At 40.9% G+C, this 23,021-nt stretch overlaps 2 protein-coding genes across 2 annotated transcripts; both read right to left on the reverse strand.

The window, feature by feature from the left end:
- Window positions 1-498: 498 nt before the first annotated feature.
- Window positions 499-3,672, reverse strand: LOC109760189 (tau-cadinol synthase). Its single transcript, XM_045232450.1, has 6 exons — window positions 3,568-3,672; window positions 2,139-2,397; window positions 1,690-2,062; window positions 1,355-1,573; window positions 1,113-1,248; window positions 499-849 (listed from the first exon to the last, which is right to left on the reverse strand). Exons 1-6 carry the CDS (start codon window positions 3,634-3,636, stop codon window positions 514-516), a joined length of 1,392 nt encoding a protein of 463 aa, XP_045088385.1. The 5' UTR covers window positions 3,637-3,672; the 3' UTR covers window positions 499-513.
- Window positions 3,673-15,891: 12,219 nt separating this feature from the next.
- LOC109760191 (tau-cadinol synthase) lies at window positions 15,892-21,692 on the reverse strand. The gene is made up of 7 exons (XM_020319026.3): window positions 21,588-21,692; window positions 20,171-20,429; window positions 19,722-20,094; window positions 19,387-19,605; window positions 19,145-19,280; window positions 18,630-18,881; window positions 15,892-16,427 (listed from the first exon to the last, which is right to left on the reverse strand). The coding sequence occupies exons 1-7, from the start codon at window positions 21,654-21,656 to the stop codon at window positions 16,134-16,136; spliced, it is 1,602 nt and encodes a 533-aa protein (XP_020174615.3). The 5' UTR covers window positions 21,657-21,692; the 3' UTR covers window positions 15,892-16,133.
- Between the last annotated feature and the right edge of the window lie 1,329 nt (window positions 21,693-23,021).

The raw sequence follows: 23,021 nt of genomic DNA on the forward strand, positions 1-23,021 counted from the left end.
TCAATAGATATGGTATTTGTTTCTTCCCATGCCATTGCCTAAGCTGGCAGTTTATTCCATTTTCTGAGGGAAAACTCCAAATTTTTGGTATGGTTAGCTTGGGTCAGAATATTTTTTAAGATAGTCGAGTTTCTATTATATTCATCGCTAGATATTTTATTTTGGGCATAGTATTACAAGTTTTCTCTATAAAAGGTCTATTGCCATTTGGTGAGCGTGCTATATTTTTCAGAATTACTCGTGTTTCCAGTGCAGAGTGATAGATACTCTTATATAGCTAGTCCGTGCGAATGCACGGGTTCGGGGCTAGTAATTCTAATTTTGTAAACGTTGACAGCATTCATTGAAAATAATAATCACATCAACATTTTAAATCTATATAGCATCAGGACCATCACAAAATAAAATTCAGTTATTTGGTGTTGGGCGTAGATATTGTTTCGATAAACTTGATCAAACTTTGCGACCTTCAACTTATGACATGTTCTCAAGCGAAGTGATTATGGTCATGATCTAATAAATACTTGAGTATGCTAGTAGTAGTATGCCAGAGATTATAGTTACAGATAAAATATATGCCCATAAGTGTGTACGTACTTTAGATGAGCCAGCAAGGTCATTCATTAAGCGCCCAATCTTGGCGCACGCCATGATGACATCGGGGTATCCAAGTGCCCACTCGAGTGCTCCCTTGGGTGCTCCATCACCCATGCAAACCATCGTATACACACATAGCGCGGTGACGCCCGTGGACATGGCAGCCAGATGCAGTTTATCTTTAAAGCTTGGCTTGTGGTTCTGGTGTAACCACTCAGCTTCATGGAGATAAAATTTTGACTGTTGTTGGAACTGCATGCATAGACATGAGTAACAGTACTGATTAACAAAGAAATGTTTTTAATTTCAATATTCAAAAGAAAACAGTACATCGTACCACCTGATTTCTAATATAAAATTATAAAGTAGTGACATGGTTTTTAGACATATTTAGCTGTCAATTTGTGTGCATTTGAATAGATTGGTAGAAAAATAGTCTAAGGAATCATAAATTCTATAAAAAGGTAACATATGCCACTAATACAAAGATGTAATTAATATAGATAATTTTGTACCGTCTTCTTGATGTGATCAATCGGGTATCTACCATTAAGTGTCAACTCATCCTCGAACTCCCTAAAGCACATCAGAAGTTTATTATAGAACTTCTTCAAGTAGTTGGGCACAAGGGAAATAGCACTCTCATTCCATCTGCATGAAAAATTGGTTAGTTGAAACAAGAATTAACAAATTCTACTGCCGTCGCAGGAATTAACCTTTGTTCTCCGGATACACAAAGCTATCAGTGAGAAAGAACCTCTGTATGGCTGTGTCTAGCTTCCGATACTCCACCAAGGTGGCACGAACGTCGTTGATGTCATCCAATAATGTGTGCACAAATGTGCACTTTGCAAAGATCATTCGTTCTAGAGAGTACTCTTCCTCATAGAAGACAGAGTAGCCCCAAAGGTAGCACTCCACCACACGATCCCGAGCAAAACTTAGCTCCACGTATGCTGACAGATCATTATACCACCTGAAAAATCCATAAATAATTTTAAATATTGATAAATAATGTAGTATGTGCGTGTCTGTGCTTAGTAGTGTGATATGTCAAAGAAGATGCTTGAGTGTGTGTCAGAGCTCACATACTCTGAGATAGCTTTGAGCTCCTTCAAGTGGACACTCTGGAGGAGGTTAAATTCCAGCTTTGCAAGCTCTAGAAGAGTTGGATTGTACCCTACTTCTTTTTCGTATTCTGGCATGTATTGCAGTGCCTCCAACCTCCTGTAGGTCCTTGGCAAGGGTACATGCAAGGCACGCTTGACCTGCTCAGCTAAAGGGGAGACGAGGCTTGGTGCCAAAGATTCCAGATGATATTTCGTGAAAGAGATGGCCTCTTCGAGTAATGGCTCGCCATGGGTTAACACGTATGCTGCATTGTAGAAACATAAGAGTCCCTTTGGATCTTTTGTTATATCATGGTTAAACGTGCCATCTTCTCCTTTGAAAGTTTTGAACACATCTGCATGAAAAGTTAGTTCATTTACGTAATTGAACACATGCAAAGGTGATCTATGTTTATATATGAATATGAATACCTGGAGATACCCAAAGTCCATGTTCCCGAAGAAGGCGGAACCGAAGAGATACATCATGGAGATTAGAGCTGTTGAATTCACTTCGATGGATGTCAGTTAGTGCAGTAGCCGTCTGTTCTTCAAACAGGTGTTCTATTCCTAGGCGTTGGACTACATCCACCAGTGTCATTCTATCTAAATTGTTGGTGCAAGTCTTAAACAATAAGAGAACATCTTTCTTCAGTTTATCTCTTCTGGTCTTCATCCATTCCTGTGAGATCTGCATACATGTATCTGTTACTATCAACCAAACTAGTCACTAACTTATACACTAGTCATACTCCCTTGGTCCCTAAATATAGTATGTACATTTTTGTAAAGGCAAACTTTTTAAACTTTGATCAAATTTATAGAAAAATACATCAGCATCTGGAATGAAATATATTTTCATATGGTGTGTGTGTGTGTCTATATATATATATATATATATATATATATATATATATATATATATATATATATATATATATATATATATATAGTTAATGTTCTCTATTAATTTGGTCAAATTTCTGTGAATTTTGATTTTTCGTGAAAACCAGTGTGCACCATATTATGGAATGGAAGGAGTACATGCAAATTTGAAAGTTAGAACATAATACTCCTATAGTTTATGACAAGTGCCCCATGAGATGCATGCATGATCATTAATGTCCTAGCGGACCCACAACAAAATGGAAGTAGCCTAAGACCTTCGGTAGTCTAGGTATCATATGAAGCACGAAAATAGTTTAGTCCCACCAGGATAGTTGCCACCCATCAAGGTACCGTACGATCTGATCACATTGAGATTTGCGCTTCAAGGTTAAGAGAGTGGAACTGTGGAAGAACTACAACATAATGAGCACTAATTACATACAAGTGGTCTGACTTATGAACTAGCTGCAGAGATATGTTTTACAGGAATTCTCCTGACTGCAATGATATATGTGCATTTTTGTCTTTTGACAAGGGTAAGTGCTGTTTTTCGAGATGCAGTACTTACCCTTGTGCATGCTACATGCTACATGCTACTACTTCAGCTACAGGAAGAGTAAACTAGCACAAGGGTAAGTACTATTTTTTAGAATACAATTCTTACTTTGTGTAACCGAAGAAGCCTTAAGAATACACTTTTCGATGTTAAACTTTTATCATGGGTTAGAACAATAATATATAACATGCATAACATCCATGTTAGACGAAGCATACCAAAAATTCATATGTGAAAAAAATATTCTAATGATATCGTTTTTATATGATACGTCTCATATAGTAATAATTTTAGCAATGATTAAAGGCAAACTCAAACAACATATTAGACCCTATATATCTGGATGGAGGAAGTTTGTGTATACGAGTGAGCAGAACATAAATTTACATATACTCAAGCTGAAGCAGGCATGCATACATTTGGTGGCTGCGGCTTGTATCGGCGGAAGAAGTCACTCCACACTGAGGGCTCAAAGACGGACGCCATGAGGAACGAAGGAATGTTTATGTGTCCTATGACTCCTATCTTGATGCCTTTACTACTAAGCTCGCACTTATATATACATGCACAGACAAACACATTAAATATCACGTGAGTAATTGACATACCAGCTAGCATATATGAGGGTCCTACAATATTTAGTCTTCCAGTAATAACTAGTATACGATAAGTAAGTCGGTAATAGATACTCCTTCCATCCTAAAATATAAGACGTTTTGTAACACTTTTATGATGTCAAAAAATGTCTTACATACTGGATAACTACTACTCACTCCATTAAAAAATGTAAGATCATTTTTGACACTATTCATGGAGGGAGTACTCCAGATGTATAATTTTGCCTTTATTGCCCCTTACAACATGTCGGTGTTATTTTTTAGTTTGAGAAAGTCGGTCATAAACTAGTACTCCAGATATTTTCTGTATCTATTCAGTCGTGATATGCTTAATTAACGGAAATAAGCAAAGTCTTTTTTTGTTTTTCTCTCAGATCAATTAATCCATGGTTTCAAGCAGTGGTTGCCCTCTCTCGAACCAGGCTTTTGCCCCATTTTATATATGAAGTAACAACACAACAAAGTACATGGTCATAATATAACCACGAATCTAGAACAAGCCTAACACCTAGCCGAGGCCCGGCCAAAGACAACGCCCCCAAGAGGGTAATGACGTGAAGCATCGCTGCTGCCGTGTCCAAACAAACAGATTAGTGTTTTCACCTAGAGACCTCGCACAAGGGAAGATCCATGATGACGTTTTCAGGAGGCAAGCGACACCAACGGGCGCCGACATCGCCAGCGCCAGAAACACAAAGCTTTCGCTCATAAACTCGCCTATAGGAGTTGTCCCGGTCACCGCATCAACCAGGGTCAGCTCATCCACAACAGATCTGAGCACTTCAAGAACATACCTGAGCCTTCCGCCACTGCACCCCTTGTTGCCCACACGATCAAGAGGTGAGGCCACCACAGAGACTACCGGAAAGCTAACCGTGGAGCCGGCCATGTAGGACCACCGTCCCGGCATCACAAACACCCACATCACTAAGTATCCATATCACAACCCCCAACCACGACAGTAGAGGCGAAAGGCACCTCCTTTCACCTCTAGCCCGACATCAGGCACCGGGCCCCGGTCGGCACCTCGACCATGAAATCACCCACACCCGCATCCCCAGCCTACCTAAGTGAGCCGGCATACAACCCAGTGACTAGTGGTCGCTGCCACCAAGCACGTTTGAACACCACCAAATCCATGATCTTCAGCCCTGATCCATCCGATGACACAACAGCGCCAGGAGAGCAAACTCAGACAGATGCCATGAATAGGAAGCAAGCAAGTGGAACATAATGCGAAGGAAAGCGCAAGCCCGGACCAAGTCAGCACCCCATACATGTGCACCGCAGGATATCATCCACCTCCATGGACCACGAACCCCGTCGACCCCCCTAAACTGACACCAAAATGTGTGGTCGCAACCCAAACCAACCCACGAACCCAACTCGACCTTGCCGGAGATGGCAAGGGTCAGGTAGCGCCGTTGGGCAACTGTCAGGCAACGCCACCGGGAGGAGCGAATATTGCCCAATAACATCTGACCGTTCAAATCTAGATGGGGACGCCCAAGGCAGCCGACAACTCCGGCCGCAATAGGTCAGCCTTGCACTCCCACGCATACAACACCACCACTTCCAACCTTAGTTGAGCTCCACCGAACAGTCACCGAACCCGCCTCGACAAGCTCGCATCTAGGGAAGACAGTCAGCCGGAGTCACACACGCGCCACAACCCCCATGGGTGCGCACCTAGGAAACACCACCCCGTCGTCAACCACCATCAGAGGGCACATCCGAGGTCAACAATCCACTTCAACCATAGCTCACGGCTCTTGTCGTCACTGGACACCAACCAAGGGCCGATATGGCCGGAGGCCGGCAGGCTTGCCACCACCAGAGAGCGCCGCAGTAGTGGGCGACCACCGCAACCAGCAACCCCCTGCAACAAGCCGGAGCCCCACCACCATAGAGCTCAAGGCCGATCGAACCCCCGTCGCGGTAGATCTGAGTCGCGCCTTGCTCCGTCTCCGCCAAGAGCAGGGCACGCACTCCCACGCACAACAACCACTTTTGGCCACCGCCTGCAGCCCGCGCCTCGCTATTAGCCTCCGCCTGACCCTAATGGCATGTGACATCCAGCGCCGAGCAGGCAAAGGAAGAGACGCCGGCGCCGCCTAAACTTATCGGGCTTTGCCCGCCAACACGCCGAGGCTGTGGTGAGGGGAGGGAGGTTCAAGGAAGGGGGGTGGGGTCTGGGTACTAGGGTTTGCCCCTGGTGAAAGATCTAGAATTAAATCATATCAATTAAGGGTTTATTATTGTTGAGGACTGGTTATCTTTTCCACGTATGATTTTTGTTGAACACACCACAGACACACACGCTCATACATACGCACATGCACTCATCACTATGAACGCAAACACATACACCCTGTCTCTATGAGCACCTCTGAGAGACTGGGCTGACACATCATCTTGAGATTGACGGAGTCGCGACAAACCCCTTCGTAGTTGACGAGAAAGTCAACTCTCAGTGAACGCACATTGCCGGAAGGCTTAAAATAAATACAAAAAAATAAGAGCACCAGAGTTAGTCTAGGACTTGAACCCTACTGAGCTGAGGATACCACTACATCCTCACCATGCGACCACTGGTTGGTTTGCCTGTTTTTGTGTGTGTGTGTGAGCAAAAGTAACGAACATCTTTGTTCTTGATATGGATAATTAATGCACGTCTTGGTCGCGTGACCACAATACTCCCGATTTTGACTGCTCCAAGTGGAGAGTAACATATACTAGTATGACGTGTACGATACAAATTCCATAAAATGCATATTATATTATAGATTAGTTTTTCTAGATGGACTTACTTCTTGTTTCCGATGACAGATTGTAGTAAACATTTCTAGGTATCATGATATGATAGTTCTAGCATCTTCTCTTTATTGAACTAACTAGTAATTGTGCACGTGCAAATGCACGTATGTAAATAAGATTGATCCTTCTTCAATTTTCCGTCGGTTTAAATCTGATAAAAATAACATATATCTTTTATTTGAAATTGTTGAAGGAAACACAATTCAACGCAAATAGTGCAAAAACATATCAACGCAAATAGTGCAAAAACATATTTCAAGCTCAGGCAACTTATAATCTTTGTGCACAATTTTATCTCAGCTAGGCAAAATCATTGAATTACTCCTTGCACATACAGTTTTACACATATAATTCTTTAATTTCCAGATTTCACTAGTAGAAAAAGAGGCTTCCATACGCCCACATTAGTCCCCAAAATAATCGAACCGCGACCAAAGGGGTCTTTAGTCGCGGTTCGGGAGGAGACCCGCGACCAACTATCTGGGCCCAGCGCGCTCGGTCGACAGCTGGCGGACGGGAGGGGCTTTAGTCCCGGTTGGCCTGGCCAACCGAGACTAAAGGTCCTCAGGCTGGCCCGAAGGCCTTTAGTCGCGGTTGGCCAGACCAACCGGGACTAAAGGTTTGTCCTTTAGTCGCGGTTGGCCAGACCAACCGGGACTAAAGGTTAGTCCTTTAGTCGCGGTTGGCCAGACCAACCGGTACTAAAGGGCCCATCAAACTCCCCCCTGGACCGCCTTTTCAGTTTTAGAAAAACCAAAAGAAAATGATGGAAATGTCAAAAAAATAAAATAAAATAAGTTTCTCATGTGATATGTGGTCTAGTTGTTGGGAAAATTAACAAATATGAATTTCGACGTTATTTGCAAAATCTCTCTGGAATTTCTTAAAATGGGCATAACTTTTGCATACAAACTCGGATGAAAAAGTTTTTTACATGAAAAATCATCTACTCGAAAAGTTACATCCGAATTTAACCTGGGGGAACCCCGTTAAACATTTTCAAAATCCTCAAAAACCTAACAGAAAAAAAGATACGGGGCTTTTAAGATCTGGAGAGGCAAAAAAATTCAAAAAAATTCAAATTGTGGTCAAACTGTGGTCAAACAATGGTCAAACTAATTATTCTAGAATATTAGTGTTACTAAATAATTATTTCAGTTTTTTTTTAAATTTTGGTCAAATCTGGTCAAACTGTGGTCAAACAGTGGTCAAACAATGGTCAAACTAATTATTTCAGAAATATTAGTGTTACTAAATAATTATTGTTTTTTAAAACAATAGTTTCAAACTCAAACAGTGAAATGTGTCACTTCATGCTCAAGCTAAATTCCTGAGGGTTAATAGAATTGACATCCTACTATTGTCAGGAAAACAACAAGTGCAGACTTGGAAACGAGGGAGAATAGACCCCGGAAGTTAAGCGTGCTCAGGCTGGAGTAGTGAGAGGATGGGTGACCGTCCGGGAAGTTAGATGATTTGGAATGATGAGGGGTGATTAGAGATTAGAGGATAAATTGAGCAGTGATGAGGGGTGGTGATTAGAGATTAGAGGTTAAAATAATTCAGAAATTTGAAAATAAAAAAATAAAAAAATTCGCAAAAAAACCAGGTTTAAACCTGCGGAGGAGGCCTTTAGTCCTGGTTAGCCACGAGAACCGGGACTAAAGGACGGGCCTTTAGTCCCGGTTAGCCACGAGAACCGGGAATAAAGCCTTTAGTCGCGGTTCGTAAGAGGCGCGACTAAAGGGGGGGTCTTTAGTCGCGCATATTTAGTCCCGGTTGCACAGCCGGGACTAAAGGCCTTTTTTCTACCATTATTTTAAGAAAATAAGAAATTCTGCTACTACAGACTTATAGAGATATTATTCAAAGATGACACCATTCAAATATATTCCAACAGATCTTTTTATGGGAATATATTCACGCAACAGCAAATATCAATAACGAACTCTTACTGTATTAGTATTTCAACTGACTTACAAAATTTGCACTATACATCGAAAAACTGAAAACAGGCATATGCCTATAAGACTGGCTTAAAATTCCGCGTGCCAGCGACGGCAGCTCCTGCGTGCGCAAGCGTCTCCGGCGGCGTGTCGTCGATAGTCAGCGCCCTTTGGTAGCCGAGGTTGCGCGTGGAGTGTTAGGTCGGGGCAGGTGCTGTGCGTGGGGCGGCGGAGGCGCGTGAGCGTGCAGGGCTGGCGGCTCGTGTGTAGAGGCTTGAGGCGTCGTTGGTGGCTCCCGCATACCTGGAGGCGATGGCGGTGGCGCGTGTCCATGGCGGAGCCGGAAGCCGCGATGGCTCGAGTAAAAGGCGTAGGATGTGTGGCACCATGGTTTCGGTCTTTCGGAACTTCCATGGTTTCAGGTGCGCGAGAGGGGTTCATGCATGGAGCAGTTAGCAGAATTAGGGGTTGATTAGGTGGAAGGTTATCGCTAAACGTGTTGGGGCGCTCAACATCGTTAACGAAGTGATTCGTTAATGAAGCATTTAGATCGTCTGATTACATGGTTTGACGGCTGAGATGATGAGTTGGATCTGCACTTTCGTGCTTTTATAGGGGTAGTAGATACTATGACATGTCATATGCCTGACTGGCATTCAATTGGGTTGCATGTTATAACCTATGATACCACCACTATGGCGAGGGATCACACTGGCACGTGCCTTGACAAACTTGATGTCGTACATATAGACAGTATTTCTACAAGGGTATCACAAGACCCTTATGCCAATGCTTAATACAACATTTACACACGAACTAAATAGCTTATGAGGGTGGAAGACTATAAATCGGTAATCGATAGGTTGGGATGGACTCCATTCCAAAGTGATTTGGTTGGCTACTGTTCTGTAGTACGCTCTCGATCAGTTCATTTCGGCATAAGGGAGATGAATCCGCTCTTCGTATATGGCCACATCACGTGCTGTGTCATTGTGCGGCTGCCATTTATGCCACCAGCTACCTACATATGTGGAGCCAAAAGGTGAAATTTGCTGTCAAAATTTGCTTAATCGTAAACGGTGCTATGTATCATAACGTTGCCCGGTAGTCGTTGTCATGTGCAAATAAAAAAATTAGGAGATTTTCATAAAAACTTAGTCCAAAATACATCGGTTCTTTGTTATTTTGTTGACTTGGTCTTTCACACTGTTAATGTTTTTTTTGAAACTAGGTCTATCACACTGTAGGGGTGGGTGGGTGTTGTTAGTAGTGATAAAAACACATTTCGTGTACCACTGCATTAAAGCTAACCCCTCTCAAGAATGTGCCTAAGCCTCAAATGCTTATGAAGTACCATGTTGTGTGTAAAACTTCCTCCCTTTCAAAATAAATGAAGTTCTAATATTTTCCTAGGTGATTTTTTTATAGTTTGACCAAGTGTATAGAAAAACCAACACAGATCAATGATATCATTACGGAAAATTCAATTCCTAATGAATATAATGAAGTAACTTTGGTTTCATAGATCTTGACATATTTGTATATAAACGTCGTCAAACTGAATAAAGTTTGAGTTCAAACAATCCTAGACTGTCAATTATTTTGAAACTGACGGAGTATACATAATGTACAGACGGCAAGCATACCAATCTTGGTCGTGCAGTGGTACACGAAATATGTTTTTATCACTACTAACAACACCGTCCCACCCCTACAGTGTGAAAGTTTCTTTTTGTTGACTCATTAATCCAGTTAAAAAAAACCTTCATATTTCTACCCCTAAGTTCTCTGGCCTATGTAGGGGAGCAATTGAGGGGACGAAGAGCAATTATTGTGGGGTTCTTGGCCTAAAAACAATTTTATGGTACAAAGAGCGTAAAATATCAACAACACTTTTCAGTTCGCGACGTATAATTTCAGGAAAGTTAAGACGACCAAACCTGGCACTATGATTTGCCAATAGTAAATATTTGTCAGAAACTCAGAGAATCACGTGTTTACACTGCTATGTAGATTCATGTGCAACACTGCAAAGTGCCACGGGATTATTTATAGCACTGTCTAATGCATGAGTCTTATTCAGCGACCCAGATCTATAAGATAGTCCAGGACCATCGTCCTACTTGTACGAAATAGATCACGCAATTGCTGATGTGTCTGCCATCTCGCTCAATTGAATACGTGTCTGCCATGCAGCTCAATTTAATACGTGTCTGCCATCCAGCTCAATTTTGTAGTCAAATAAGTACCTCTGTTACAGTGCAACAACTGCTCCATGTGTCTCTTACCGGAGATTTCATTAACCCAAGGAGGCTTCTCGGCCTTCAAAAGGTTTACAATACAGTCTAAACCTAATCACAACCAAACAGCCGTGCACGGGGTAGTACGCCCATACGTGGCTAGTAAGTGTCTGATTTTATTTTGTGAACGACTAATATGAGAAAAAGAAATTTCCCTTGGTTCATCTGCTACCATCCTGCGCATCTCCTCCACTAGCGCCCAGAATTGTGATCGATCCTCTGACTGAGACGACAGCATCTAGACCGCTTCAATGCTATCCATATCCACCATGATGGGCTTGTTGGTACGATGCAAGGCCAACGTCAGACCTTCTCTACATGCATCGAGTTCCGCCTGGAGGCTGTTATCTCATGTGAACAGCTGCCTGCATGCTGTGAAGAAATAGGTTAAGTTCGGGGTCTTATCAAAATCCATCGATCGTCACAGGGGGTCTGGGGTGCTACCACCCTTAGAAGCATGGTTACGGTCCCATCAATACTCACATACTCCATCCTTATTCTTGACAGGGCCGGTCTTCTCAGATCTTCAGTATAATTCCTTCTGTGGCTCTTCCGGTACTGGCATAACCTTTACCGCAATTCTTCTGTCCTTTCATCTTGGTAAGGTTCTGCTGTTTTTGGGTCTTCTTAGCCGACGGGTCTGGCGCCAATACTAAGCAACTATCGAATCTCATGGTGGTCAACCATTTATGGTTTCTCCTGCAGGAAATGGGTCTAGGATGAACCTCATCGTATATCCTACGATTGGCAACAGCTGCCTTGTACAAGGGAAAAATTGTCCTACCATTGTAAGGTTCAAACAAGGTTTTGATCGTCGTCTCTCTACTAGGGGTAATTTACTCAGATTTACCATCCCATATAGCAAGGCAAATAATAAGAGTAAGTCGGTATGGTGATCAATCCACCCCGCACCCAAATCATTACCTTGTATATGGTTTAGCGAATCTCGCATTCTAACACTCGGTCATCCTGACAAGCATTGTAGAATTTCTCTTGTCGACGAACTAAGTTCGGATAAATCCATTGATTCTGCAAGCCAGACAAAACATCTCTCGTTCCTTCACAACTCTCGGGTTTTGCGTTTACTCCTATAAGGTCGTCAGTGGGTAAGGTCGTAATCTCTTCCAGGGTTTTTCCTTCAGCAAGAGTGTGCTTGCTTCTTGGTAGGTCCTGGGGCTGTGGGTTATGGCCCATCTCATCACTTGTAAACCTTGAACTCATCATAGGGGCAACTGATCATTACTCCACATCCAGCTTCACAACATTCTTACATCCATCCAATTGTACTATCTCTCTTCCATCTACTGGTACTAAACTAAGATGTGATTTACTCAGAATCATCATGGAGTTACAATTGGTCCATATTACCAACATTATATCTTCTTTACATCCAATAATACTTCATCTCTTCATGCTCTTAGGATATCCCACATATCGAGACAAAACTCGCACTTATTTTATCCGAAGTCCACTTCGTGGAATATCATCATCTTTTCGAGGGGTCAAATGTCCTCACAGGGTACTACCACGCTTAAAATGCACAATTCTTCCATAGACCATATTTCTCATATCCTCGAAAATGGTCAAAAATATTTCTTCATAAAATTCAAATCAGTACCAACGATGCTAACTTTATTGATTCTCCAATGATTTCAATCTCTTGCTTTTCCATTACATGCCTTAAATCAACACCTCAATATAAAAGAATTGTTCCCACTACTACTACTATATTTCTTCTGCTGTCAACTCAACTATTTAGCACAAGCCTCCTTCTCTAGCAATATGCCCTGCTTCATTGCAACGAAAACATATTACTTCTGACAAGTCTCGAGGTTTCCTTATGACTACATAGCCTCCTCGGGTCCTCGGCTTCCTTTTTGGGCAACTGCTGAAGTAGTGCCCTGACTCCTTGCACCTGAAATAGGTGATATGACTCAGGTCCTTCCTGGTATCCAATCTACTTCTCTTCCTGGACTTTTCCGTTCCAATCAGGGCTTCTATTTCCTGTGGGTCATACTCTACTTCCTCTATCGGGAATTCTACTAGATCCCCATTCAGACAATCCTGGGAGATGTGTCCTTCTTCTCCACATGAATAGCACGACTTGGTGCAGGGTTTAATTGGTTCTACTTCGGGTGTGTACTCCACCTCTTCCTTCATCACAGGTTCTTCTAAAATTTCCATAAGGGCTCCTTTCGTTGCTTCTTTCTTCTGCTGGATGGTTCTTTGTAACATGGGGTAAAGGTGACACTGAGCAGGGTAGTGGGTAGTTCCCTCGCACAAGAAACAAGTAATCTGCCTAGTTGGGCATTCTTCAGCTGGGTGACTTTCTTCACAATGAGGGCATTCAACCTTGTGTTCTTTATGGGTGTGTCCTATTTCTCCACAGAGCTTGCATGCACCAGGTTTCTTCATATCACTTCCATAAGGCTTCAATTTCTGGGACATAAACCGAGACTTTGGCAAAGTCGACTTAAAATTCTTTCAAAGTGGTTACTCCCTGCCATACATTGATGGTTTGGTACATCCTCCACCAAGTAGCAGCACCTCTTTCAAAGCACTGAAGAGCGTGCTGGGTCATATCCTTTCCGACTATAGGGTTATTCTCCATATGATCTTCCATGTTCTGAATCCATCGGTCCGTCTCCAACTGAGTTCTCGGTCACGGAAAGGTGAGTTCATCTCCATTCATCCTCTATTGGGTCCACGGGTTTTGGGGTGAGATAAGAGAGAGAGAGGGATACACACAATACAAACAATAGTTTCGAAAAGACAGATTTTATTTTGTGGCTGTCGGAAAAACATCAAACAAAATGACAGCTCACAATCGTCGCATCTAACGTAGTTATAACAGGGGTTTGGTCTTCTACAGGTCAATAAATCTTCAAAGTCGTCAAACTCTTCAAGTCTTCTTCGTGTCTCCGAGGGCTTCTTCTGATCGTGCTTGTCCTTCTCAAGTTCTTTTGCCAGATCATCTCTGTTGACGCGAAGTCTCTCGTGACGTCCTTTGGAGTTGCGTTCCAAACTTCTGGATTTCAACATCCTCGGCATGAACCATGGCCCTACTGTCCTTCAGTTCGTGACGAATCTCCGGTACCTCGAGGTTTTGCTCCTCTAGCTTGGCTACTTCAGCTTCTAGGTCCTAAGTGCTTCACGAAATGCTTCCTTGTCAAAATACGGCTTCCTGAAGGTCCATCTTAAAACTCCTGATGTAATTCTCCAGATCCCGGTAATACACCAGCTACGTTTAAACTTCATCTTTTGCTGATAGGTGCTACATCATCCTTCTACCATCCAATCCTTCCGAAGAAATGCATGCTTAACTCAGCACGGTGACAATAGCATAAGAGGGCGATAACATCATGGATAGCCGTGTTTCTGCTCTTGTCATTTCCATGAGCTATCATTCCATAGTTGATATCTCCTGCCTTAGGTTTTCTTGACAAAACTTTGAGTTCTAATGCTCCATGTTCCAATCTTTCTCCGATACACCTTGATCTCGGGTATTGACAGCTTTCAGTAGTATGACAAATTCCATAAGGGTAGCCTTCCTAGGTCATACCAATCTGGAAATTCTTCAGAGCCTTCAAATTCTCCTAGTCTTCGAAGTCTTCAATCGTTGTAGTTTCCATTATTATAATGCTCGGTAAAATCCTCTTCATTCCGAAGTGGTCTTAGTTGTCCGATATCTTGTACTTCTTGGAGTGGTCTCATCAGTCGAATCTTCGTGTGGTCAAAAAGGGGAAAGGGGTATAGTCTAACTAAAAGGAATATTGGAAAAAGCTCAAAAAAGAGGAGAGATAAAAGATCTTTTGAAAATGCGGCGCTGGGCTGGGCTTGGCCTGGCTGGCTAGCTGGGCCGGCCCAGTTCGGCGGGAGAAAGTTTTTTTTAAACGCAGACAGACAGAAAAAAAAACAAAACAAAAAGAATAAAAAATATATATTATATGGGCATAAAATATATCAAAATTTTTAGTAAAAGATTTCCTATAAACTGAACATTTTTCTGGCGTCTAATAAAATTTACAAAAATTCAAATAAACCAAACAGTGCTACTGCTCTAATTAAATCCAATAAAAATCAATTTAAAAATACCAAAATAATTTCAAATTTATTTCTCTCCAATTTTATATTGTAGGGAATCATTTTACCCTGATTTCCGTATATTTTATTTTTGGAGAAAAATAATTTGAATAAATCCCAAATAACTCCAAATTGAAAATAATTTCAAAAGGACTTTAAATTTGATCCTTTTAAACTTCCAACTCATATTTCATATGTTTTGAAGAAGTCATTTTATCTTCTCTGATGAAAATCATCGAGTTGCTTAAAGTTTCTGAATTTGAAATATTTTCAAATGAACTTCAAATCTTTTCAAAACCCTTTATCATTTATTTAAATGGAAGAAGTCATACTATCTTCACTCCAGGGTGTTGTGATGAAAATAATTTTAATTCAAGGAGATTATAAATGCAAAATGAAAGTTTGGGAAAGTCATTTTATTCCCTCTCATTTAACTTTCAAAAATTTCAAATTTCACTCACTTTCAGTCAATCAATCACACAACAATCAATCTATTTATTTAATATAACATTCCAAAATTTAGAATTTTGGGATGTTACAAGTGGTGGCGAGGGGGGGGGGGGGGGAGGGGGCGGAGGGGGGAGGCGGGGATGCGCCATTGCAGGGTGGCGGTCACGCACGGGAGCGGGGGTGGGGCTGCGGGAGCGTTCAGGTAATTCAAATACAAAGTATGTTAAGGCTGAAGTATAAATTCGTTACTCTAGGAAGCACAACCATGTTATCATTCATAATACAAATGATGTTCAAACGAAGTCCCTGGAAACCTATCAACATCGGATCTAGCTTCGAAGATATTGACACGAGGGTTGTACTGTGAAAATAATTTTAAATTTGGAAGCTCAGTTTAGGAGATATTTTGATTTTGAATTTTGGATCTTGGCAGGAAAGCACACACACACATGACTTACCATTCGCCTGATCCGGTAAGAAAAACATACCAACACTCTATATTTTATGCCAAATGTCACTAACAGAGACTGTTCGAAAAAAATCGCAGATTCATTCTCTTCTTCTGGATCCTCCATTATTTCGAGAAAAAAAATATACATCTAAGTGTGCAGCCTGATCCGGACGAGAGTAACGGATCACCAAATCACACATATAATAAATCATTAACAAGGTTCCAAGCATTCATGCTGAAATACATACGAACGATCTAATTAAGCACTAGGCGGAAATGCTTGAAAGGAAAAAACCAACTAGCGTATGCATGCATGTAGCTAGATCGGTATGGGCTTGACGAAGAGGTTCTTGATAATGCCGTTAAGATGCGTGCTAAATGTGAAGGCATCTTTCCTATCACCATAGTACACCGGCAGGCTGAGAGTGAAGTTGACAACCCGTTGCACCACCGGGAAGAGCTCACGGCGATGCTCAAACCGAGCTTGGTTGGTGGTCTTCCATTCATCTTCTATCATCGAGTCGATTGCAGCAAAGGCGACCTTGTCTGTAACCTTATGCTCACTGACGTAGCAATCCACACAGTTGGCCACGTCCCCCCTATTGTTCCGGTGCTGCATGCATGCAAATAAATATTTAATTATTTTATGAAGTTGATGCGCTCTTCATAAACCAAATAAAAAAAGTTGATGCTGGGTCTAACTTTTGTCGGCTAAATCTATGTCAGACAATAGATATATGTATTCATTGTCTTTGATAGAATATATAGAGTATATGTATGCTGCTAGATCTACTTCAGCGAAAATGTACTCTCCACTATGAGGTCTTAAAAACACATGTGGGCAAACTAATGAAATAAGCTTATATTGTATGCATATCACAAATATATGTATAACCTTTATCTCAAATCTTTAAATTTTGCTATGCCAATTTTCAGTGGTCGTATTGTTGTTGATAACAGTAAAACTGCCTCTGCAATTTGCTTGTCTATGCGTTCACTTCCCCATTGGTCTTTAGGTGTCTCGTATTTTTTTTCTTCCAATTGCCACAACATTACATCATTTCTTCAGGAAAATCAATGCAAAAATCCATTAATTTACGTACTAATGCAGATGCTTTTATCTATGTTTTGGACCGATTATTCCATTAATTTACTAATATGTTTTTTCATAAAGTTATTCTAATTTGCAATTATCCTAACATTGATATATGGTTCACTTTAATGAAAGCTTAATCCTGAAGTGCATTGTGACAATAAGGAGAAGCGCCCAGCACTTAGTTTGAGCTCTGATCATCCTCAGTATTATTGGACGGTTACGTGTAAACATAATCACCCTTATTTAAAAAATATTTCTGATGCCGTAACCTCACTAAAACTCATGCCCATACCTAGTCTATGTATTGATATACTAATTAGAGCTTACTAAACACAAAATGTTAAGCTGATTGAATTAAACAATAATATCTACCCGTCTTCCATTATTCTAAGTTGTATGGTCCAGATTGTTCATATTGCCTACAAAAGAAACTGCTCTTCCTTCATTTATCGTTTCCCTATAGCTATTTTCTCCTTCGTCGGGTACAAAAGAAGCATTGTTCTTGATCTTCCCCTTTTTTCTGCAACACAAAGTTGTGCCTATTCTTCTCCGCGATATAAGTAACTGCGGTCTTGCTGATATTTTGACTTTCATTTTCGTTTTCATTGTGTTATAATTCTAATAAAATTGGGAATCAATGTCTTCTGTCATAGCAAAGAATTATTTTTCACAAGTGCTATGTACCTACTCTCTATGACCCCTTGATATTACTAATAAAAAATTGAGTGAAGATTAACTATGGTCAACTGAGATTCGTACCACTAAAATTGTATTCTTTTCTAACCTTGGAAAGCTTCCCAAGGTTTTCGGATTTGTGTCCCATTCCTTCATAATGTTGGGAACCATTGAGATATTTTTATTCATTTATTTTGGATATGGAGATTGCATCTTTCAATGCTATATCTTTCTGATTTCCATACAATTTTTTTCTAGAGTTTTATGTTGAAGGACCACCTTGTGCATTTTCTTGAAATTTATGGATTAACTAAAGTGTGTATATATAAATCTTCAAAGTTCCTTACGTACTTTTCCCATTAAGATTCCGAAACCAGAGGTCAAGTGATGTATGTCAGATTGTCACTTTATTTCTCCCATCACACGACTCCAGTATGAATTCAATAGATATGGTATTCCTGATGTTTCTTCCCATGCCATTGCCTAAGCTGGCAGTTTATTCCATTTTCTGAGGGAAAACTCCAAATTTTTGGTATGGTTAGCTTGGGTCAGAATATTTTTTAAGATAGTCGAGTTGCTATTATATTCATCGCTAGATATTTTATTTTGGGCATAGTATTGCAAGTTTTCTCTATAAAAGGTCTATTGCCATTTGGTGAGCGTGCTATATTTTTCAGAATTAATCGTGTTTCCAGTGCAGAGTGATAGATACTCTTATATAGCTAGTCCGTGCGAATGCACGGGTTCGGGGCTAGTAATTCTAATTTTGTAAACGTTGACAGCATTCATTGAAAATAATAATCACATCAACATTTTAAATCTATATAGCATCAGGACCATCACAAAATAAAATTCAGTTATTTGGTGTTATAGGCGCAGATATTGTTTCGATAAACTTGATCAAACTTTGTGACCTTCAACTTATGACATGTTCTCAAGCGAAGTGATTATGGTCATGATCTAATAAATACTTGAGTATGCTAGTAGTAGTATGCCAGAGATTATAGTTACAGATAAAATATATGCCCATAAGTGTGTACGTACTTTAGATGAGCCAGCAAGGTCATTCATTAAGCGCCCAATCTTGGCGCACGCCATGATGACATCGGGGTATCCAAGTGCCCACTCGAGTGCTCCCTTGGGTGCTCCATCACCCATGCAAACCATCGTATACACACATAGCGCGGTGACGCCCGTGGACATGGCAGCCAGATGCAGTTTATCTTTAAAGCTTGGCTTGTGGTTCTGGTGTAACCACTCAGCTTCTTGGAGATAAAATTTTGACTGTTGTTGGAACTGCGTGCATAGACATGAGTAACAGTACTGATTAACAAAGAAATGTTTTTAATTTCAATATTCAAAAGAAAACAGTACATCGTACCACCTGATTTCTAATATAAAATTATAAAGTAGTGACATAGTTTTTAGACATATTTAGCTGTCAATTTGTGTGCATTTGAATAGATTGGTAGAAAAATAGTCTAAGGAATCATAAATTCTATAAAAAGGTAACATATGCCACTAATACAAAGATGTAATTAATATAGATAATTTTGTACCGTCTTCTTGATGTGATCAATCGGGTATCTACCATTAAGTGTCAACTCATCCTCGAACTCCCTAAAGCACATCAGAAGTTTATTATAGAACTTCTTCAAGTAGTCGGGCACAAGGGAAATAGCACTCTCATTCCATCTGCATGAAAAATTGGTTAGTTGAAACAAGAATTAACAAATTCTACTGCCGTCGCAGGAATTAACCTTTGTTCTCCGGATACACAAAGCTATCAGTGAGAAAGAACCTCTGTATGGCTGTGTCTAGCTTCCGATACTCCACCAAGGTGGCACGAACGTCGTTGATGTCATCCAATAATGTGTGCACAAATGTGCACTTTGCAAAGATCATTCGTTCTAGAGAGTACTCTTCCTCATAGAAGACAGAGTAGCCCCAAAGGTAGCACTCCACCACACGATCCCGAGCAAAACTTAGCTCCACGTATGCTGACAGATCATTATACCACCTGAAAAATCCATAAATAATTTTAAATATTGATAAATAATGTAGTATGTGCGTGTCTGTGCTTAGTAGTGTGATATGTCAAAGAAGATGCTTGAGTGTGTGTCAGAGCTCACATACTCTGAGATAGCTTTGAGCTCCTTCAAGTGGACACTCTGGAGGAGGTTAAATTCCAGCTTTGCAAGCTCTAGAAGAGTTGGATTGTACCCTACTTCTTTTTCGTATTCTGGCATGTATTGCAGTGCCTCCAACCTCCTGTAGGTCCTTGGCAAGGGTACATGCAAGGCACGCTTGACCTGCTCAGCTAAAGGGGAGACGAGGCTTGGTGCCAAAGATTCCAGATGATATTTCGTGAAAGAGATGGCCTCTTCGAGTAATGGCTCGCCATGGGTTAACACGTATGCTGCATTGTAGAAACATAAGAGTCCCTTTGGATCTTTTGTTATATCATGGTTAAACGTGCCATCTTCTCCTTTGAAAGTTTTGAACACATCTGCATGAAAAGTTAGTTCATTTACGTAATTGAACACATGCAAAGGTGATCTATGTTTATATATGAATATGAATACCTGGAGATACCCAAAGTCCATGTTCCCGAAGAAGGCGGAACCGAAGAGATACATCATGGAGATTAGAGCTGTTGAATTCACTTCGATGGATGTCAGTTAGTGCAGTAGCCGTCTGTTCTTCAAACAGGTGTTCTATTCCTAGGCGTTGGACTACATCCACCAGTGTCATTCTATCTAAATTGTTGGTGCAAGTCTTAAACAATAAGAGAACATCTTTCTTCAGTTTATCTCTTCTGGTCTTCATCCATTCCTGTGAGATCTGCATACATGTATCTGTTACTATCAACCAAACTAGTCACTAACTTATACACTAGTCATACTCCCTTGGTCCCTAAATATAGTATGTACATTTTTGTAAAGGCAAACTTTTTAAACTTTGATCAAATTTATAGAAAAATACATCAGCATCTGGAATGAAATATATTTTCATATGGTGTGTGTGTGTCTATATATATATATATATATATATATATATATATATATATATATATATATATATATATATATAGTTAATGTTCTCTATTAATTTGGTCAAATTTCTGTGAATTTTGATTTTTCGTGAAAACCAGTGTGCACCATATTATGGAATGGAAGGAGTACATGCAAATTTGAAAGTTAGAACATAATACTCCTATAGTTTATGACAAGTGCCCCATGAGATGCATGCATGATCATTAATGTCCTAGCGGACCCACAACAAAATGGAAGTAGCCTAAGACCTTCGGTAGTCTAGGTATCATATGAAGCACGAAAATAGTTTAGTCCCACCAGGATAGTTGCCACCCATCAAGGTACCGTACGATCTGATCACATTGAGATTTGCGCTTCAAGGTTAAGAGAGTGGAACTGTGGAAGAACTACAACATAATGAGCACTAATTACATACAAGTGGTCTGACTTATGAACTAGCTGCAGAGATATGTTTTACAGGAATTCTCCTGACTGCAATGATATATGTGCATTTTTGTCTTTTGACAAGGGTAAGTGCTGTTTTTCGAGATGCAGTACTTACCCTTGTGCATGCTACATGCCACATGCTACTACTTCAGCTACAGGAAGAGTAAACTAGCACAAGGGTAAGTACTATTTTTTAGAATACAATTCTTACTTTGTGTAACCGAAGAAGCCTTAAGAATACACTTTTCGATGTTAAACTTTTATCATGGGTTAGAACAATAATATATAACATGCATAACATCCATGTTAGACGAAGCATACCAAAAATTCATATGTGAAAAAAATATTCTAATGATATCGTTTTTATATGATACGTCTCATATAGTAATAATTTTAGCAATGATTAAAGGCAAACTCAAACAACATATTAGACCCTATATATCTGGATGGAGGAAGTTTGTGTATACGAGTGAGCAGAACATAAATTTACATATACTCAAGCTGAAGCAGGCATGCATACATTTGGTGGCTGCGGCTTGTATCGGCGGAAGAAGTCACTCCACACTGAGGGCTCAAAGACGGACGCCATGAGGAACGAAGGAATGTTTATGTGTCCTATGACTCCTATCTTGATGCCTTTACTACTAAGCTCGCACTTATATATACACGCACAGACAAACACATTAAATATCACGTGAGTAATTGACATACCAGCTAGCATATATGAGGGTCCTACAATATTTAGTCTTCCAGTAATAACTAGTATACGATAACTAAGTCGGTAATAGATACTCCTTCCATCCTAAAATATAAGACGTTTTGTAACACTTTTATGATGTCAAAAAATGTCTTACATACTGGATAACTACTACTCACTCCATTAAAAAATGTAAGATCATTTTTGACACTATTCATGGAGGGAGTACTCCAGATGTATAATTTTGCCTTTATTGCCCCTTACAACCTGTCGGTGTTATTTTTTAGTTTGAGAAAGTCGGTCATAAACTAGTACTCCAGATATTTTCTGTATGTATTCAGTCGTGATATGCTTAATTAACGGAAATAAGCAAAGTCTTTTTTTGTTTTTCTCTCAGATCAATTAATCCACGGTTTCAAGCAGTGGTTGCCCTCTCTCGAACCAGGCTTTTGCCCCATTTTATATATGAAGTAACAACACAACAAAGTACACGGTCATAAGATAACCATGAATCTAGAACAAGCCTAACACCTAGCCGAGGCCCGGCCAAAGACACCTAGGGTCCACGACAACGCCCCCAAGAGGGTAATGACGTGAAGCATCGCTGCTGCCGTGTCCAAACAAATAGATTAGTGTTTTCACCTAGAGACCGCGCACAAGGGAAGATCCATGACGACGTTTTCAGGAGGCAAGCGACACCAACGGGCGCCGACATCGCCAGCGCCAGAAACACAAAGCTTTCACTGATAAACTCGCCAATAGGAGTTGTCCCGGTCACCGCATCAACCAGGGTCAGCTCATCCACAACAGATCTGAGCACTTCAAGAACATACCTGAGCCTTCCGCCACTACACCCCTTGTTGCCCACACGATCAAGAGGTGAGGCCACCACAGAGACTACCGGAAAGCTAACCGTGGAGCCGGCCATCTAGGACCACCGTCCCGGCATCACAAACACCCACATCACTAAGTATCCATATCACAACCCGCCAACCACGATAGTAGAGGCGAAAGGCACCTCCTTTCACCTCTAGCCCGACATCAGGCACCGGGCCCCGGTCGGCACCTCGACCATGAAATCACCCACACCCGCATCCCCAGCCTACCTAAGTGAGCCGGCATACAACCCAGTGACTAGTGGTCGCTGCCACGAAGCACGCTTGAACACCACCAAATCCATGATCTTCAGCCCCGATCCATCCGATGAAACAACAGCGCCAGGAGAGCAAACTCAGACAGATGCCATGAATAGGAAGC

Source organism: Aegilops tauschii, chromosome 2 (genome assembly GCF_002575655.3).
Source record: "Aegilops tauschii subsp. strangulata cultivar AL8/78 chromosome 2, Aet v6.0, whole genome shotgun sequence".
Taxonomy (NCBI): Eukaryota; Viridiplantae; Streptophyta; class Magnoliopsida; order Poales; family Poaceae; genus Aegilops; species Aegilops tauschii.

Bases quoted from the DNA above. Each gene is read 5' to 3' on its own strand.
- LOC109760189 (XM_045232450.1), bottom strand. From the start codon at position 3,636: ATGGCGTCCGTCTTTGAGCCCTCAGTGTGGAGTGACTTCTTCCGCCGA. The intron at 1,249-1,354 runs GTTCTTTCTCAC...TTTTTCATGCAG, and splicing joins CTAGACACAGCCATACAGAG to ATGGAATGAGAGTGCTATTT. The intron at 850-1,112 runs GTACAAAATTAT...CTATGCATGCAG, and splicing joins TTGATCACATCAAGAAGACG to TTCCAACAACAGTCAAAATT.
- LOC109760191 (XM_020319026.3), bottom strand. From the start codon at position 21,656: ATGGCGTCCGTCTTTGAGCCCTCAGTGTGGAGTGACTTCTTCCGCCGA. The intron at 20,095-20,170 runs GTATTCATATTC...CTTTTCATGCAG, and splicing joins TGGACTTTGGGTATCTCCAG to ATGTGTTCAAAACTTTCAAA. The intron at 16,428-18,629 runs GTACGTACACAC...GCATGCATGCAG, and splicing joins ACCTTGCTGGCTCATCTAAA to CACCGGAACAATAGGGGGGA.